A 20,268-nucleotide genomic window follows, 5' to 3' on the forward strand; every position below is an offset into this window, starting at 1 on the left:
TTTTAGCATTTCAGTAGAAGTTTAATTGATGTATTCCCAAAGCAGTATTTTAGTAGTATTTTTGTAGTATTCCCATAGTAGTATTTTTCTCATATTTCTTTAGTATTTTTGTGATATTACTGTCGTTGTCTTTTTGTAATATTTTTGGAGTAAACAATTCTATAGTAGCATTTTGTAATAAAGAATTACTGTAATCGTATTTTTGTAGTAATTCTATAGTTGTTTTTTTTAAATGAAAGCAAAATAATGTATGAGGTCCCTGTTTTAAGCACTATGTTTAAAATTTAGTTTTGTAGTCATTGTGTAGTATTTTTTTTCTTGAAACTCAAACTCCAAGAGTGTGATTTATGATACATTCATAACATTTCGAAGAAGGAGAAAAAACTCAATTTCGTGGAGTAGAACGGCAAAACAAAACTTGACTAGTCCTCACCTGAAAAAAGGACTTAGTTGAGATGTTAGCATTTTATTTATATTTGTTTTCTTTCAGATTAAAGGAACAGAAGAATATCAATTCCTTCTTTGCCGTGATGTTTGGTTTGAGCAATAGCGCTGTGCATCGGCTTTACAAGACCTGGGAGGTGACACTTTCTTTTTGACAACTTTTTTCCGATTTTGCGTGTACAATTAATATCAACGATATTGCATACGCTGTTCTTTTTTTCACTAGAGAATACCCAGCAAAACGAAAAGAATCTACTGCACCTATGAGAGGCTGATGGTAAGTGTCATATATTTAACTTGGATCTCAAATGAACAATTGCAACACGCCTGTAACCTGTCCAGTAGCTCAGGCGTGGGAAACATTTTGAGGAGGGGACCACATTGGGTTAAAAAAATTGTTAGAATGGCAAGGCAAGCAGGAAAAAAAAGATTTTTTTTTGTATCTGCAGATACAGTCTTGAGTTTCTGTGTCCCAATGATCCTAGGAGCTATGTTGTTGAGGGCTTTAAGCCCCTGGTAGGGTCACCCATGGCAAAAAGGTTCTAAGTGAGGGGCCATACAAAACGCAGATCGGAAGACCCCTTATGGTCCACAATTTCCCTTGCCCGGACGCGGGTTAGCGGGGCCCCCTTCTAGAGCCAGGCCAGAGCTTGGTGGCCGGGCCTATGCTCACGGGGGCCGGCGGGCACAGCCCAAAGGGACGAAGGGGGTCCCTCTTCCCATGGGCTCACCACCTGTTGGAGGGGCCTAAGGGGTGGGGTGTGTAGAGAGCTGGGTAGCAGCCAATGGGGGGGTCTTTGGCGCGCCAATCCCCGGCTACAGAAACTGGCTTTTGGGACATGGAATGTTACCTCTCTGGCACGGAAGGAGCCCGAGTTGGTGTGTGAGGTTGAGAAGTTCTGATTAGATATAGTCAGACTTACCTCCACACACAGCTTGGGCTCCGGTACCAGTCCTCTCGAGAGGCCTCAGCATTGCATCACAGCTTTCTGCAGATGATGTGGTGCTGTTGGCTTCCTCAGGCCGTGATCTTCAACTCTCGCTGGAGCGATTCGCGGCCGGGATAAGGATCAGCACCTTTAAGTCCGAGACCACGGTAGTCAGCCGGAAAAGGGTGGCATGCTCCCTCCGGGTCGGGGATGAGATCTTGCCCCAAGTGGAGGAGTACAAGTATCATGGGGTCTTGTTCAAGAGTGAGGGTAGGATGGAAAAAGAGATCGACAGACGGGTCGGTGCAGCGTCTGCCGTCATTTGGACGCCTTAATGGTCCGTCGTGGTGAAGAGGGATCTGAGCCGAAAGACAAAGCTCTCGATCTACGGGTCGTTCTACGTTCCTACCCTCACCTATGGTCAGGAACTGTATGTTATAACCGAAAGAACACGATCCCAGATACAAGGGGCTGAATACAAGGGGCTGAAATGAGTTTCCTCCGCAGGGTGTCTGGGCTCTCCCTTAGAGATAAGGTGAAAAGCTCATTCATCCGAGAGGGACTCTATGTAGAGCGACTGCTCCTCCCCATTGAGAGGAGCCAGTTGAGGGGGCTCGGTCATCTGACAAGGATGCCTCCTTGGGAGGTGTTCTGGGAATGTCCCACCGGCAGGAGGCCCTGGGGTGACCCAAGACATGCCGGAGAGGTTTGGCGGGCTGGGTTAAATAGACTGTTGGGAGCTGTATGTGGCTCGTCGGCCGTAGTCAAGTCACATTTATTTGTATAGCCCTCCATCACAAAAGTCTCAAAGGACTGAACAGGTTCCATTTACACCATCTCATGATTCTAAAACGGCATCCGGGCAAGAGAAATCTCCAAAACTTCAACATGAGGAAAATAAGAAATCTTGAAAAGGGCCACACAAGAGGTAATCCCCCTTTCAGCATGACCAGTCTGCAATAGATGTTGCGTTTGGTAACAATACACAAAACGTCGTCAACGTTGACATAAACAGTTCCCCCACCTTGTTTTAGATGCATATTATGTTGAGGAAAAATGCTGGCATCTCGTGGCCGCTATCCTAATTCAAAAGTTGCTCTCTCCTCTTGCTGTAGGACCCTTCCCGTAATCACAGAGCTTACAGGCTGGCGGTGGCCAAACTCAACCCCCCTTACATCCCCTTCATGCCTCTCCTACTCAAAGGTAACCAAAAGTCACACACACCTATGATAGGCCTCTCAAACTCAATTTGGGTTCCTGGTAAAGTGGGGTCACATTGGATTTTCCACAACATAAAAAGATTCAGCTATCCTCATCTCATCTCATTAGCTGCACCACTTATCCTCAGTAGGGTCGCGGGCGTGCTTGAGCCCATCCCAGCAATCATCGGGCAGTGGGCAGGGGACACCCTGAACTGGTTGCCAGCCAATCGCAGGGCACACGGGGACAGACAATTCACTCGCTCATTCACACCTAGGGATAATTTGGACCGGCCAATTCACCTGAAATGCATGTTTTTGGAATGTGGGAGGAAACCGGAATGCCCGGAGGAAACCCACGCAAGCACGGGGAGAACATACAAACTCCGCACAGGAAGTCTGGAGCTGGATTTGAACCCACGCAGGAGGTTCCCAAGACATGAACTGTGCCGCACATGCGCTAACCACTGCGCCACCGTGCTGCCCCAGCTATCCTCAAATATGTTTTTTTTTTGCACAATATATTATCTTAAGATATTTAGGCTCTAGTATCAGTAGCCTGTCAATGCCAATATCTGGCTCATTTCTGGATAGCGGGATGACAAATCGGGGATAAAGGAAACCAGTACTTTCTGTTTCATGTGACCGAGCAGACTCCTACCCAAAAATTCCCTGGAGAGGGATGGGCGCCCCCAGGCTGTACTTGCCAAAGACACACCACGGGAAGAGGTGCCCCTATGGCCATAGTGGTTAAGGGATCAGTGAAAGGACAGCGACACTGTGGAGATAATAATTTAAGAAAAGTTAAAAATCGCCAATAAGTAAATAATAATAATAATAATAATAGGGAACAAAAGACTTGAGAAACCTAATACAACATGTGAGCTAAAAAAAAAAAAAAATTAGAAGTGCATGTTCTCTGTCTCTCTGTTTTGCCCTGTCTCATGCTTTCAATGAGAATGACTACCCAAGTAAACCAACTTTCAAATACTGTGTTTAAAGCACACCTCAAACAGAAGTCGCCCTTTGCGAGCTTGATTTTTTCTTTTTTTAATCGCTTGCGCTGTAATTGTTCGCTGTTGCAAGTTTCATGTAATTGATCCCAATTTCGAGCCCTGACTAATTGCCACGGATGTAGGATCCATTTCAATCTTGCGAGGGGTGCCCTAACATTAATCTTCTGATTTATGTCATCATTGCGGCTACAGTCAATCTCTTTTTGTGGCACGTGCAAGTCTGTGCATTTCTTGGAAGCGTTCAAATGAAGTCTTTAATTATTTAGTGTTTGGGTCGGCATTTGGACTGTATTTGAGACAGGCATTTTCTTACTTTCTCCATTTTCATGCTACACTAACAAAACCAAAACTCAGGAAGGAGCATGGAATCACCCCCCTTCCAACCTTGTCCCCCATTCCTGCTTCCTAATGTGTTGCACGTCCCGGAACAGCGTTACTAAACTTAAGAACAAACCAGATAAGTGCGTTGAGGGGGAAAAAAGATAAAGGCTCTTTGAACTCAGTTGTGCACTGTTAGACCATACTTAATGAAGAAAATATTCTACTTTCCTCTACACCTCCAACGACGCACCCCACCTTTAAGCCGGGGGCCGTAACCTATCGTAACATGTGCCGCGAGTTTGAGACTTTTGACAAAAGTACATTGCAGCACCATCAGTGGCAAAAATGGCTGGTTCTTGTGTCTTTTCGCAGATATGACATTTATCCACGAGGGCAACCCCAACCTGTTAGACAGACTAGTTAATTTTGAGAAGATGGTAAGACAGATTTGTAGTTTGTAAAAGAAAATGATAAACACTGCTTTGTAACCTGTTTGTCCTCATTAGCGCATGATCGCCAAGACTCTGAAAACGGTGCGAGCTTGCCGGAGCCAATCTCATAGTGAGCATAATAATTGAACTGTTTTTAACTAGGACACACATTTTAAAAGCTGTGCTAAATGACATCATCAAATGACACTTTTCCACTCACCTAGCAGTGCCTTCGTCGCCACAGAGAGGACTTGCTGATCGAATGTTTCTGGAGAGCCCGGCTACTCGAATATCTACCTGTAAGTAATTAGATTGTTCATTTATTGTTTTATTTGATCATTTTATCATTATTTATTTATGAAGCCAACCAGAACACTGCAAAATGTGCTGTAATTGAAATTTCAATTGCAGATCAGTTTGGTGATTTTATGATAGTTTGCTTTATTACTTTGCTACATTTTAACTTGATTCTCTGGTAAAATTAATGGGCACAATACCTTTTTTTTTTCAGACCAATCGCGATTCTCTGAATACATTTTGCATCAAGATCTGACAGAATTTGGCAGATAAATTCAATAATTTCAAGTATTGTTGTCATATTGCATTATGTTTTACAATTTAGCTGTCAAAACGAAAATAACAGTAGAAAATGGTAGATAAAGGCACGTAGCGCTTAAAAGGAAATTGTGTATTATTTACCTTGCTCTGGTGGTAAAAAAGACTTATTAATTAAGGAAAAAACAATAATAATTTAATCACGTAAAAATGCATTTGTTAAGAATATTTGTTGGTCCTGTCAGATAAACTGGGAGAATTGGCTTGGGATTGGGAGGTCTGGGATTCCTTGCGGTGGTCTGACCGTAAGGGAAAGATGATAGATGGATAGTCGAGAAATTTGCATTTATTTTACATGACATGAGCCCCACCTAGAGGGAACTGACAGATGTCCTGCATGTTGCTGCTACATGTACCCCCGAAACTAAAAACCTTATGACGGGCTGGGCAAAAAAAATAGAAGAAAAATAATGCTACATGGCCACTTTGAGATTCCGTAGTTTGTATTCTTCATTTTGCTTTGTAGTACTCAATTTCGGTTGCGTAACACAATACAGCGAAATATAATGGTCAAAAATTACACAGTGTCCCTTTAAATGTCTGGTAAAATTGGAAAATATTGCTACCGTTTTAATAAGCACAATACCTCCTCTTACAGACTGATGGCAATAGTCAACTCTTATGTAAATCCCGAGATAATATTCTTCTATAAATCGCTTGACATTAATGATAATATAATTTTCATGAGGTTGAGCACAAAACGGAAATCAAAGGAATTATGAGTTGGCGTTGATTAAATTAAATATATTAGGAACATTTAGTATTTGAGATACAAATGTGTTTTTTTTTCTAAAATATCAATCTTATATTGCAGTGGAAAGGAACCATGATTGTACTAGTGGTATTATGATATTTACTCAAGAGTTGAGTATCGGAAATTATATCAGTAATTTAAAGTATCAATATATTCAAATGGGCAGCACGGCGGCGCAGTGGTTAGCGCTTGTGCGGCACAGTTCATGTCATGGGAACCTGTCGTGGGTTCAAATCCAGCTCCAGACTTCCTGTGCGGAGTTTGTATATTCTCCCCGTGCTTGCGTGGGTTTCCTCCGGGCACTCCGGTTTCCTCCCACGTTCCAAAAACATGCATTTCAGGTGAATTGGCCGGTTCAAATTGTCCCTAGGCGTGAATGAGCGTATGAGTTGTCTGTCCCTGTGTGCCCTGCGATTGGCTGGCAACCAGTTCAGGGTGTCCCCTGCCCACTGCCCGGAGATGGCTGGGATGGGCTCCAGCCCCCCCGCGACCCTAACGAGGATAAGCGGTACGGCTAATGAGATGAGATGAGATATATTCAAATGTTACTTTGTTTTTTAATTGTTTTTCCTGTTAAATAAAAAAAGAATAGATTTGACTTAAAACACTTATTCTAAAATAAAAACTGTTTAGTTTATAGTTTAGTAGACACAAAATAATGAGAGAATAGATTAAATACTTTGGAACAAGGAGAACAGGAGAGGACTACTACTAAAACCCTCAATGTGCATTATCCATCCATCCATCCATCCATCCATTTTCTGTGCCATTATCCTCTGGTTGCGGGGGCGCTGGAGCCCATCACAGCTGTCTTCGGGCAATGGGCAGGGGACACCCTGAACTGGTTGCCTGCCAGTCGCAGGGCACACAGGGACAGACAACTCACTCGCACATTCACACTTAGGGACAATTTTGATCGGCCAATTAACCTGACATGCATGTTTTTGGAATGTGGGAGGAAACTGGAGTGCAGGCACAGGAAGAACATGCAAACTCAGCACAGGGGAGGCTGCGGTAGCTGTAATGCATTATTCAACCCTTCATAAAGCCCATTTCGTATTATTTCTCCTAAGTTACAAAAAGCAGATCTGCCTTAAAAGGTGGGGAATCAAAGAACAGCAACATATTGTGGCCAATATTGACAACGATGTCAACAGAGTGTAATAGTCGAAATGCTGAACAACAGTAATACGTTGCAATCATAAACTGGCATCCTATACAGCAGGGGTCGCCAACCCCATGCACACTGACTCCAGCAGCGACATTATCACATGCCAGCGGTCCTCTTCTAAAAATAGACTTAAAGAAGCAATGATGATTATTGCAAACATTGTACTTAACAATGGAAAGAATGGAAGCGATATCCTCCCCTTTCTCCGATGTCCAGATGGAGGCGAACATGGCCAGTTTACACTCCAGATTACAATAAACTGGTTAAGAGCTCGCAATGCCAGCCTTCCCACTGACAGGCAGACAAACGGATGATTGTGTCGTTGCTGGCAACAGTTCAGTGCAATGGCAAATATGCAGTCAAAATATTGACTACTGTTAAAAATGTTCTAGATTTAAAATATGTTTTGTTTTAATGGCTGCATATTTAGTGATTAATAGAAATGTGATGATTTATATTTATTTAAATTATTTATTAAATTATGATTATTTTTCACTACATAATTTTATCATTTGTAAAAAAAAAAAAAAGTTGCCGTGTTCATGAAACTGATGTTGTCGTCTTGAAAAATGTTATGTGATTTCCTGCTAAATGTCATCAAAGTTGTCTTTTTTTGTGTGTTTCCTTGTGAGCATTTGTAATTGAAACAATTGGAAAGGTAATGAAACAAAATATTGTTTCTGTTTCCTACCTTGTTAAATAATTCTGAATAATTATTGATCATCAAAAATCACTTCTCACGTAAAATATCAGTAAGATAGAAAATTTAATTATTTCTATCTATCTACCTTGTTCATATCCCTCGAGAGGGGTGACCGACAGCAAGATAAACACATACAAAAACAAAGAAAATTAAAAAAGGGAGAAAGTAGCAAAGAACACACACAAAAGTTTTTGGACCATGGACAACCCAAATTCCCAAACAACTCTGCATCTAAGTTGGTCATGCTTTCGTCCCTCCAGAGGAAATGGGACACAAGAATCCGGCCATGTCACTTGGGTCAGAGTGACACAACACACTCTTTTGTTCAACAGCAGGGCCGACAGATTCCACTGGTTTACCCCTGCCGCATCATACGGGTACCCTGCCCATCGCTTAGAACGTGTCTAAACATCCTACTATTCTTTTACAATACCTCTTCACTCATTCCTATCACCAACAAGAGCTCTAGTTTCCACTAGATTTAGACCTCTTTCCTGCAGTGCACTAATAACACCATCCATCCATGTCAATCGCGGCCTTCCTCATATTTCAATAAATTAAAATTTTGAAGGTGCCCTTTGTGTTACTCGGTGCCCTGGAAGTTGCTCTCTGCCTCAAAAAGGTTGTAGACCCCTGCTATACAATATACTTTGCAGGTGTCCAATATTAAAAACAAAAACAAGCAGAATAAACCTATCCAATATTTAAACATGGAAAATATTTACAAGAACATCTGCTCGTGAAACACGATAAATGTACATGAAAATACTATTTTCTCCCTTTAAATTTATTGCTGAATTGTTTGCTGTTATTGACCATCTTGCTTTTAAAATCCTCTTACCTGGACAGACTCGGACCACAGCCTCCCTCTGCGCAGTCCCAGCAACATCCGACACTACATCCAGAACTTGAAAGTGATTGACAGCCAGCGCAAACTAACGCAGCTATCGAGGACGCTAGAACGCTAGCACACAACTCTTGCCAATATATTCTGAGAACTTGTTTTAAGAAAGGCAACTTCTGGAGGAACTATTGGTTGGGGGTCCAAAAGACTGACTCATGGAAAAGCTTACTTATGCTGAGCCGGAATCGAATCGAAGGTCGTGTACTCGTGTAACACACCAGCTTGTGTATACAGTGTGTTAGCAAAAAAGGATTTCATTTGAGGAGTGAAAATTGCAGAAGGTTTGTGATTAAGTCTAATAAAATAAAGTATTCATGTTGAAGATGAGATTTACTCTTCCAAATCTGAATGAGACATTCAAAAACATGGATTTTTTTGAGCGATCTGACTTTTACCCAGAATATGTTTCAGCGTGTTTGGCAGGAGCAGGATGATCGATTTGACGCATGCCGTGTCCCAGCCGGTGCGCATATTAAACATTTGTGAAATCGTTCAAAAAATCCGCATGCTTTTGAATTTCTCATTCAGATTTGGAAGAATAAATCTTATGATCTTTATCAATATTTTTTAATTTCATTTGCTTTAATCGTGTACTTTCTGTGATACAACTCAAAGGATGTGAATATTTTTGAAACAGTCTAAATTATTTCATCCTATTAAAATCCAATGCTGTTTCACTCAAATGCCATAGGAACACATTTAACTTTCCACTCTCGGTCAGTCGTTTATGCACAAATGTTTACAAATCACAACACTGTACTCTACATCTATCTTTCGTACTTTTATTTGTATTAAATTATTTTCTAAATGTTGTGAGTTCAATCAAATCATGATATATTTTTTTTTTAGAATGGAAAGCAGTTTATTTCAAATACAAATCATACAAAGTAGAAATGTGAAAAATGTTAACGGGAACAAATTTACCCAGAAGACAACCCACTTCATTATCTTCCTGCAAAAACGAAACAAAAATCCCCAATATGGGGTGAAAAATTCACAAGTTATCATTTAAATTCAGAAGTATTCTCTTTGTTATAAATATGTACACAGAGAGAGAGAGAGAAAGGACATGTCCCAAATAAAATAAAGAGGGGTGCAGTGCCTTCACATGATGTAACCCCCGGCGGCCAACGGAGGTGACACCCTGTTCTCATAAATAAAACCTTGACATTTGCAGGAAGAGTCTTGTGGACCACACGTGAAATCTCTGAACGAGATGTTTGATGAGGAAAAAAAATGCACAAGTTGTGAAAAATGCGTTTGGACAGACCATAAAGGGTTATCGTTCGCGGCATCAGCTCTCTGAGGTTGCCACGTCCATTTAGAGTGGAAAATCAGCAACGACAAAACCTGGACTTGTATGGAAAATGTGCTTATCGCAAACATGCTGCACTTTAGATCACGCAACAAAGCTTGTCACAATTGAAACCCCTAAAATAATGGAAAATAATAGTTACTATAAGTATTGCACATTTAACATTTAGCTCCCAGCAGCTGGTTGGCACCATTTTGTTGAATGTCATGTAAAACAAAAAGACATAAATGAAGATGTGTTTTTAATGATTGTGTAGTATAATAATAAGAATTGTCGTGATGCAATCAGGGTTCGGCTATAGGTCAAATTAATTTGTCATTTTAAAAAAAGCCAACTTGAAAGTTTGAAGGTGTAATATAGCTATGGAGTTTAAATTAGTCAAAGCTGTTGCTTATTATTATCTAATTATAAATGGGATATTGTTTATGATTTAGAGCCAATCAAACCCCTATCCCAAAAAAGGCCTGCTGAGGGATGGCCGCCGCCAAGGTGTCTTTGTCCAAGACGCACCACAGGAAGTGGTGCCCTGGCGGTTAAAGGAGCCCTGAGCCGTGAGTGAGTGGTTAAAAAACTGTAGCTTCAAAAATAAGCAAACTTATGTAAACATGCTTTTTTTTCTTTAAATAATACACGTTTATTTTACATAAAAAGAGCCTCACCTAGAGAGCTGAAATAACTACTTGATGCTACTGATACCCGAAAACCTCACTTAAGGTTGGGCAAAATAATGCGAAGAAAATTTGTGTCTCTTGGCCACTTGCGTTTGTATTCTTCCATGTGCTTTTTAGCACTCAATTACAGTTGCACCATACAATACAGTAAATTCTAGGGAGCAAAAATTATACATTGTCACTTTAACTAACAAATTGTGACATGTAGGCAACTGAGGCACAGGCTCCAATGGATAGATTTGTCTTAAAACCTATTTTTTGAGAAAGTTATTGTCACAAAGTATTTTTTTTTTTACTTCCTCATATAAATGGAGGCCTATTTTTTTTTAAATCTTGATTCTCCAGGCTGAATGATAGAAATCAATATTTTGCCCAGTCTTAAATGTGATAGTCACCTAACAATAGCAGAAGTATTGTGATCATCTCCAGGAGTTCAATGTAAGGATGACAAAATTATATTCACATTATCAGTGTATTGATACTGATATGCCAATAATAACTTTAACTATCCTTACACTGTCTCAACAATTATCTAGAATTAAATCATGACCAATGTTTCACTACTTTTTTGATTAGATAACAAAAAGTGTTTCTGTAGTGCAGTGATTAGCACATTCACACAGGCGGTCCCCGGTTCGAGACGGGGAAGAAACATTTAATGGCCTGGAGAGGGATGGGCACCCACCAGGCTGTACTCGTCCAAGACAAACCACAGGAACCGATAGTCCGACGACCTTAGTGGTTAAGGGACCCACCCAGCAGTGTCACAACCCTACTGATATGACCCTTGATCTATAAAATATAAAAAATATATATGTATCATAATGCATCGCATCACTTGATATGGCAATACCTGAAAATTGAAAACATTTTAAGGCAATTTAAACATCATTCTAAATAGTATACCAGTACATACATGTATACATTATCATGATTTTTAAACCAACAATTACTTCGCCATGTTGATAGAACACTGATGTCAGCGCTTAGTGGGCCTAACCAGGACTCATCACTGGGAACGGTGCGGGAGCTTAAACAAGGAAAATGAACATTCATAAATATATCATTCAGACAAATGCATTTCAGCGAGCACTCTCAAAAGTATTCAGAAAAAAAAACAGTTCATATTAAAAACACAAAAAAGCAGTTGTCTAGAACAAGTTCAGTCCTGCAGTCTTTGGTAATGGGCTGATTATTTTCTCTCTTAGGAAAGTGTCATAAATAGAGTAGGTCACAGTAACACCGAGGTGGAAACGGACTCCTTCACACCTGCATAAATAGCGACACCTGCTGCGGATGCCCATGCTACCACACTTGCTGATTGTCGGGGTGGAAGTTTGGTTCCACGAATGGCTACTTTTCAGAATACAAAACTGCCCTTTGAAGCTATGTTAAAAACACTCTTGTCCCAGTCCCATTCTGGAGCTAGTCTGAGGCGGGGTGAACCAGTGAAGCAATCAGTAGCAGGCGTCTTGAGAACTCGTCAGGAGTGCGAGTCAGTCTTTGGCATTTTCGGAAGCGAATCAGTAGATTTTCTTTGAGTGCAAAAACTCAAGGCAGCACTGTTTAGTGTCCTCCCAACAGAGGCAGAGCTCATTGGAGCATCTGCCCTGGCGCATGTCTATACCCGCTTGACCTGTCCCAGGAGCTGAAAGATTTTCCCAGCATGCACTTGGGGAGAGGTTAGCTCATTCAACTACCTACAAATTGATCATCATCTTGCCAACCGACCTGCCGCCAAACATAAATACAAAACAAACATTCATTGGGTTGGGAGTCCGTCTCAAAGTCTCGGCTTGTGTAGTAGTTCCAGTGGTCTTGCTTCTTTCCGATCCTCCATCAAGCATCTCCATTGCGATCGTGCAGCCCGGTTTGGTTCTGCCTCGCCGCTCAAGCTTCCGAGGTAGCTGGCGGCTTGAGTTGTGCTTTCTCCATGGCGGTGCCGTACGGAAGGGATCTCTTGAAGAAGCCCAACTGTGGAACGGACACCAGACAACACGTCAGTCAAGGTAGACTTTGAGCGCATTATTTTTGTCTCCCCAATGTCGCTGACCTTGTACAGGACGAAGATGAGCAATGCCAGAAGCAGCAAGCCTGCGAGGATGGCCAAGATGATGATCCAAAGGGGTACAGAGTTCTCAATGTCGGGCTTGTTCCACATGACCGGTGTCACCACCTGTGTATTACATAACCAAACATACAAAGAGCAGATATTAGGGATGGCAGGGTACTGGTACAAGGTATAAGCTTCGAAACCAGTTTTTATTAGAGGTATTGGTGCTCGCAATGGTAACCGATACCTTTTAGTGGCTATTTAACAATCGGGTACCAGATATAAAATGAATGACAAATCAAGATAAATTTAATACGATATAATGGAAATACATTTTTAAATAACCAAAAACGGGTATTAAAAAGCACAAGGAGGAATACAAAATGACAGAGATTCAAAGTGACTAGAATGCACCATTTTACTTTTTCCTCTGCCTTTTTGAGGTTTTAGGATAACCGTAGCGGACAAGGTGAGGCTCATGTAATGTAAAATAAATATTAATTTCCTGACCTAATAATATTGTAAAATTTACATTTTATGTCATGGACCATGTATCTTCGCTTATTACTAAAATTGATATTGTTTTTGTAATGGATGAATATTGTTTTTTTAAACACACAGAAGTGCTGAATAATAACATGTCCACTTTAAGTAGAATACACTCATATTGGCAGAGACAAGGGAATTTTGTGTACTAAAGGTATTTGGGGGCTGGGCTTTAGGCCCAAATCTGACATTTTGCAATTATTCCTGACCATTAGGAGATCATTCATTTATTTTTTTATTGTAAAAACACCACATAGATAAATATAAGAATGTTTCCCCTCCCCAAAAAATGTTTACAAATTTTAAACATTGATTAAAATTACATTTCATTTCCTAACCTGACAAACTTTTATTTCAAGTTATATAATACAGCAAGCATGATGTGAAATCAGGTAAGGTTACTCCAACTGATTTTAAATAGGTTAGAAAATAAAATTAACATTCTGGTTTGGTGCAAAAAAATATTACTTGTTTCGTGTGCCTAACTATTAATGGGTGCTTAGTACAGTAATTATTAAAAGCACGTCTTGTGAATCTCGGAATTCTGCAAATTGTTAAAAACTTATCAGCACCAACTCTTAAAGTCCTTCAACTGGGCGGTTTTTCAAAATGTCAATTTCTAAAATATGTATAAAGATTTTAATTAATTAGATTTATTGTCCAGCCATTTTGGTGATGAACACCCCTAATATGTATGTATGTGTATATATGTGTGTGTGTGTGTGTATATCAAGGGTGTAGGTTTGATCTTAACATTGGTGGTGACATAGCGCACTTTTAAAAATTATATTATAATATTGGTGGGGAAAAAAACAGTTTTATATTGTCTGAAACAAGTCCCCTCCTTCCCTGCGAAATCTATGCCGTTGGTCATTATCATATATAATTATACATAAGAATTTTGGGATGTCTTTTGGTTCTTCCTAAATACCTTTTTGTGTCCACTGGGAACGTGTTTGGGTGGGATGGCATAGGGCATGGTCTTCACACTGTATCTGGCCAGGCACTCCAGCACATACTGCTTATAAGCTCTCTGCAGGGAACGGTCAAGTGCATATATTGTTACAAATATACGCTAGGGAGTGACACAAACAAGTTAAAACACTTTAGTGGGTCGAACTGGACGACAGCGCTTCTCATCTGTTATCTAAAGAAAGGAAATCTTCTCAAACCTCCATGAAGGTCCCCGCCCAGATGCGGGAGCGCACTTTGAGTATGGCCGTGGTCCCCTTCTCCAGGAGGCCCACTTGGCACTGCAGGGCCCAACAGTCCACATTGGAGCAGGACTAAACAAAAACAGGAGACACAACATGGCTTGATGATCTCCAGGCCAAAACAAATTTTATTCTGGAGATTTTTTGGGGAGGTTGGGTGTGTCATTTGAGGTGTCCTAAAAAAGTTGAATGCATATTAATGCTTTTCCCAGGATTTTGGTATTTTTCTAGCAAGTGGCGTGAAGTCAATTGTATGCCAAGTAAAATGTTTCACTGAGTGTTCACACAACTACACCAACTGGTGGCGCTAAAGTCCAAATAATTGTGGTTTTCAGGCAAAATTATATGAGTTTTTTGAGGGGAAAATTGGCATGTATTAAAAATAATTTTGCTACCACTTTTTGACAAAGTTAAATTTCTAATTACCTAGGCCTTGTGAAATAACCATCTATCTGTTATCTGCACCACTTATCCTCAAGGGGGTGCTGTAGCCCATCCTAGCTATCTTGGGGCAGTGGGAAGGAGACACCCTGAACTTGTTGTCAGCGACTCGCAGGGCACACTGGGACAGGACAAGTCACTCGCTCATTCACACCAAGGGACAATTTGGACCAGCCAATTACCTTGACGTGCATGTTTTTGGAATGTGGGGGGAATCAGGAGTGCCCGGAAGGAACCCACGCAAGCACACGAGAACATGCAAACTCCGCAAAGGAAGGCTGGTAGCAGGATTTGAACCCATGACCTCAGAACTGTGCCGTGGACGCGCTAACCACTCATCCACCTTGTGAAATATTCACCTTGAAAATATTATGTATACTGTATGTACATGCAGTTCAGTTTTCTGTATAGTTGCTTTTAGGAATTGTACTGTCCTAAGGGGCAAAGGGCGGCGGGGGGAATAACTAAATGAAAAAATATATGTGTATGGAACATTCCACTGAACATTTTTAGTGTTTTCATGTAAAAAAATATTCATAAATGGCTGAGTTGAAACACTTTGAGTTCACGTCCAAATAATGTACACCGACATGCATTGTGTCTCAAAAGAAAACCCATTGACACATTCCACATGTCAAAAGGGTTAAGTATATGTTAGCAATGCCTAAATACGTTCAAAGAGCTCTAATGCTTTATTTTCCATTGTAACTATCTGCTTTTATTTTAGTTGTATCAAAGTTGTTCGGGGCGGAACAAATTAGGTTCAAGAAATGGGAGCAGGGGGAGTGATATAGTGATGTCATGCCCCACAGGTTTTATTTGTTTTTGTGTTTGTCAGTGTAGGCTGAAAACGCTGGAAGTAAGAAGAGGCCTGCTTCAAGTAAAGTCCAAATGCCAACCCAAACCCCCCAAAACATGAAAAAAAGAGCGGTTCCGAGAACTGCACACACTTGCATGCGCATCATGAATGAGCTGACTGAGGCTGCTATCATGAGTTGTTTTGTCAGAGAGTAACAAAGTTCCAAAAATCTGTACAGCTCCTTTAAATAAAACCCCGATTTGAATGTTATATCACTTAATTGTTAATTTATAGTGAAAATACCAATTGCATACAAAAACCTTACACATGTGAGCAATAAATCATAGATGATAGCCTGGAAAAGATGTCATTCTCCATCCTTTCCTGTGAGAAATTCATCACAAACGAATCAGCTTTCTTCTCACATTCTGTAAGTCATTACGGTTGGCCAAAGATTGTAAATTCACTGTAAATTCAAGGCCAGATACAAAGCCCTTGCGTCTGCTGACAGGTGAAGGATACGCAAAGGGGAAATATGCATTCTTTACATTTTAATTCAAGTCAAGTGAGCGAGAGGCACTTTAACCGCTGCAGGTCAAATAAATATAACAGTGTCTGATGTTAAGAACCTAAACCATGCCTGTTTCCTATTAGATTCAATGGAATGTTCTCTGAATTGAAAAAAAGAATAATTAAAAAAAGTAAAAACCTGCATAATGGTGCCCTACTGCTTAAAGTAGTCGACTGTATGTAGCTTCAGGATTGTGTAATGAGGCCCCCCTTAAACAGCCGTCAGACGACCACAGGAGGGTTTTCTCTTTGGATCAATGATGAAGGCCAACGCAGCAAGAGGAGACCCGAAGTGAGACGGACTTATTAAGGCCAATCAAACAGCCGCGTCCTCCTGCTCAAACCTCATCGTTGCCCACGGCAAAAATAGAAAAATATTCAAAGGGGATAAGTGATATTTTTCCTGCCAGTTTTAATATGTTGACTTGGGGGTTTTAGTGGTAGGAATGCCAAGGTCAAAAATTTTGCAGTTGTTTTCATTAAAAGAAGCAGCAGGAAACTAAGCGATTGTTGCTGAGTGATTGTGGTCGCTGTCTTTGTCTGTCATTGATTCTTGTAAACAAACAATGAAATGTGGTAATGCCAACACATCCTTGCGGGTGTCTAATAGAATTCTACATCTGAACTGTGTTGATTTTGTAGAGTAACTTTTTGCAAATGAACAACTCAAAAGTTTCTGGTAGTATATAATTTCAAGCGTCATCATAATACATGTGTTATATTTGATGCATCAGAGTCCATAGTGAAAATCCTTTTACAATCTTTAGAGGCATTTTTTTAATCCTGCTCCCACAATTTATTGAAATAATAAATAAGGAGCAGAGTCAGGGAGCAAAACAATCCAGAGAAGAAAACATGAGGCCAAAAAATTAAAATGCGGGAAGTCATGGATATTACATGAAGGCATAATTCTATTGGAAATAGAATATTTCCACTATTGAAAGAACATGTAGATGCGCACAATAATCAGATTATGTTTTTAGTACTATGGCAAGATTTTTAATTGACGTGATTGAGGTTAGTTCTTCCATTTTGCGATCGTTTGGCGTCTAAACGTATTCGAGTAATATAATTGCTTGTGCCCATGCGCAGTTTTCCTCGTCCAGGATATTTTTATGTCCCAGCGCACTATTGGACTTGTTGTATGTAAAACGATTCATCCATATTAATCCAGAAATTCAATATTTTGTTTGTCGTTGTCACTGATTAAAATTCATCTCATCTCTCATCTCATTAGCCGTACCGCTTATCCTCAGTAGGGTCGCGGGGGGCTGGAGCCCATCCCAGCAATCATCGGGCAGTGGGCAGGGGACACCCTGAACTGGTTGCCAGCCAATCGCAGGGCACACAGGGACAGACAACTCATTCGCTCATTCACACCTAGGGACAATTTGGACCGGCCAATTCACCTGAAATGCATGTCTTTGGAATGTGGGAGGAAACCGGAGTGCCCGGAGGAAACCCACGCAAGCACGGGGAGAACATACAAACTCTGCACAGAAAGTCTGGAGCTGGATTTGAACCCACGACAGGTTCCCATGACATGAACTGTGCCGCACAAGCGCTAACCACTGCGCCGCCGTGCTGCCCCCTGATTAAAATTATGATTGAATATTTAACACCTCATAATTGTGATTAGGCCACAATAGATTAAATCCTTATCTCGAATTTGATGTGGCATCCCTCCTCCTGTCAAAATAATTGAGGATAATTTAAGGAAAGAGGGGCAGCACGGCAGGGCAGTGGTTAGAGCGTGTGCGGCACAGTTCTGAAGTCATGAGATCGAACCTTCCTGTGTTGAGTTTGCATGTTCTCCCAGTGCTTGCGTGGGTTTCCTCCGGCCACTCCGGTTTCCTCCCTCATTCCAAAAACATGCATGTCAGGTTAATTGGCCGGTCCAAATTGTCCCTAGGTGTGAATGAGCGAGCAAATTGTCTGTCCCTGTGTGCCCTGCGACTGGCTGGCAACCAGTTGAGGGTGTCCCCTGCACACTGCCCGAAGATAGCTGGGATGGGCTCCAGCACCCCGCGACCCTAATGAGGATAAGCGGTGCAGATAATGAATGAATGAATATATGAATGAATGAATGAATGAATGAATGAAGAAAGGGGGGCGGGAAATGCTGTCAGCCAGTATTTGTAAATTCTCTTCTGCACCGAGATGATTGTAGCAAGCCCGGAGCAAATCTGTGTGATTCTGCCATCATAAAAAGTATTTTAATCAGAAGAAGTGAGAGGAATATATATCCATCCATCCATTATCTGCACCGCTTATCCTCAGTAGGGTAACGGGGGTGCTGGAGCCCATCACAGCTGTCTTCAGGCAGTGGGCAGGGGACACCCTGAACTGGTTGCCAGCCAGTCGCAGGGCACACAGGGACAGACCTGACATAACCTGACATGCATGTTTTTGAAATATGGGAGGAAAACAGAGTGCCCGAAGGAAACCCACACAAGCACAGGGAGAACATGCAAACTCCACACAGGAAGGTTCGATCTCATGACCTCAGAAGTGTGCCGCACACGCGCCAACCACCGTGCTGCCCGGAATATATATATATATATATATATATATATATATACATAGATATATTTTGCTAGCCTAGCATAAAAATGCTAACAGTAAATTAGCATTAACTGTGTGGAAAGGTACTTTAGTTTTAGTAATTGAAAAAGTCTGAACAATCTTGTACTAATATCAATCAAAATTATCATGAATGTTAGTTTTTGTATTGTCCATTCCAAGCTATGATTATATGACTATGTTAAGAACACTTCCGATTGTTGCATGGTAACCGCAGATTCAAAGGGGAAATATCTCACCAAGTTGGTCAAGTGTGCGAGTGGGTTCCTGTGCGCATCCCGCTTTTCCACCCGGTGCTCGGGAGCCTTCAAAGCCAGATAAGGCGGTTCTGTTGCAGTGTGTTTGAGCTGCAAGGAAGAAAAGCGCGTTACATGTTTTCCACGCTTTTCGGAGGCCCCAATGTCAGCGTGCCATTAATCAGGCGCACGCAAGCGTAGTCGGCTTGAGCTTCCCCATAAGAGGATGAGCAGAGGAGTTCGGCCCAACATCTGTAAACACGTACAAATCCCTTCTCTCTGAAGTGAGGGGATACACCGCTAAAAATGAGAGCATTTGCTGTTATGGTTGTGAACGTCCCGGCTGGAGCTGGCAGTCCGGCGAACGGTTAATCATACAGCCCACCAGCAATCAATGGGGTGGCCTTCAACAGTTGGGTGAGGCCCCGAGAGGTCATAATTCAAGTTTTTCTGTGTTTGCCCACACTCACTTTGAGCTTCATGCGGTTGATGTTGCCGTCAGAGGTGCAGTTGATTGGGCCCTCAGTGGAGAACTCCAGGGGGTAAAGCAGAGCTTGGCCCTGAGCAGCGAGGGGACAGCGCAGCTCCAGCAGGGTGCGGCTGATCCGACTGGGCCCGTTGTTCACTAGCTGCAAAACAAAATGTGGTGTTGACATTTGTTGGTACCTTTGTTACCCATAACAAAGTAAGGCATTCCTAGTATACAATTACTTTTTTCATTAAATACAGTGGAACCTCGGTTTTCAAACGCCTCTCAGTTCGGACAAATAGGTGTTCGACCAAAAATTTCGAGAAATTCTTGCTTCGCTGTTCGGTCAAAAAATTGGAGTTCGAACGCCGGTACGCTATGGTGCGATGCTGAGCGGCGTACGGGTGTTTCAGCCACTAATTATGCCTCCGAAGAAGGTCGGCGCAAGCAGGACAGGTGAAAAAAAAAACAAGTTGTTCGTCCAACTATTGCCTTTAAGAGAGACATAATAGTTAAATATGAAAGAGGTGTACGAATTTCCGATCTTGCTAGTGCTTACAGCATGGCGAAATCTACTATCAGTCAATAGTAAAGAATAAGGAGGCTGTGAAATCGAGTGATGCGGCTAAGGAAGTTAGCGCTATAAGCAAGCAACTGCCGCAAGTTTTGGAAGAGGTTGAAAAACTTTTGATGATTTTTCTCTCCCCACCATTCACCACACAGGTAAGAAATCCTCTTCATAATCCTTTTTTTATTTTTACACGTTCATGTTAGCGTAATCTTTTGTACGGAAGATTACGCTAACGCGAACATACGATTAGCCTGGGTTAGCCTCATGTTTACGTTCGTGGTAAACATTCAGGGTGTTGGAACGGATTAAAACG

At 41.4% G+C, this 20,268-nt stretch overlaps 2 protein-coding genes across 6 annotated transcripts in view; one reads left to right on the forward strand and one right to left on the reverse strand.

The window, feature by feature from the left end:
- rapgef3 (Rap guanine nucleotide exchange factor (GEF) 3) overlaps window positions 1-9,295 on the forward strand; it is a 64,337-nt gene extending 55,042 nt beyond the window's left edge. For 3 of the 4 annotated variants that reach the window (XM_088331281.1, XM_088331277.1, XM_088331279.1), the window contains 7 exons: window positions 491-581; window positions 671-721; window positions 2,489-2,576; window positions 4,282-4,346; window positions 4,416-4,470; window positions 4,565-4,639; window positions 8,433-9,295. In XM_088331281.1, the coding sequence (XP_088187407.1) occupies window positions 491-581; window positions 671-721; window positions 2,489-2,576; window positions 4,282-4,346; window positions 4,416-4,470; window positions 4,565-4,639; window positions 8,433-8,551 (544 nt within the window). In that variant the 3' untranslated portion in view covers window positions 8,552-9,295. The remainder of the gene's footprint in view (window positions 1-490; window positions 582-670; window positions 722-2,488; window positions 2,577-4,281; window positions 4,347-4,415; window positions 4,471-4,564; window positions 4,640-8,432) is intronic. The other variant, XM_088331278.1, reaches the window with a different exon arrangement.
- A 1,495-nt stretch (window positions 9,296-10,790) lies between these two features.
- Window positions 10,791-20,268, reverse strand: part of itga5 (integrin, alpha 5 (fibronectin receptor, alpha polypeptide)) — a 55,219-nt gene continuing 45,741 nt past the window's right edge. For both annotated transcript variants that reach the window (XM_088331276.1, XM_088331275.1), the window contains exons 25-30: window positions 19,386-19,544; window positions 18,919-19,026; window positions 14,245-14,358; window positions 14,004-14,105; window positions 12,527-12,649; window positions 10,791-12,447 (exon numbers count right to left, since the gene is read on the reverse strand). In XM_088331276.1, coding sequence (XP_088187402.1) covers window positions 12,364-12,447; window positions 12,527-12,649; window positions 14,004-14,105; window positions 14,245-14,358; window positions 18,919-19,026; window positions 19,386-19,544 — 690 coding nt within the window. In that variant the 3' untranslated portion in view covers window positions 10,791-12,363. The remainder of the gene's footprint in view (window positions 12,448-12,526; window positions 12,650-14,003; window positions 14,106-14,244; window positions 14,359-18,918; window positions 19,027-19,385; window positions 19,545-20,268) is intronic.

This window comes from Urocampus carinirostris, chromosome 3 (assembly GCF_059441175.1).
Source record: "Urocampus carinirostris isolate Australia breed hairy pipefish chromosome 3, RoL_Ucar_1.0, whole genome shotgun sequence".
In the NCBI taxonomy this organism is placed as follows: Eukaryota; Metazoa; Chordata; class Actinopteri; order Syngnathiformes; family Syngnathidae; genus Urocampus; species Urocampus carinirostris.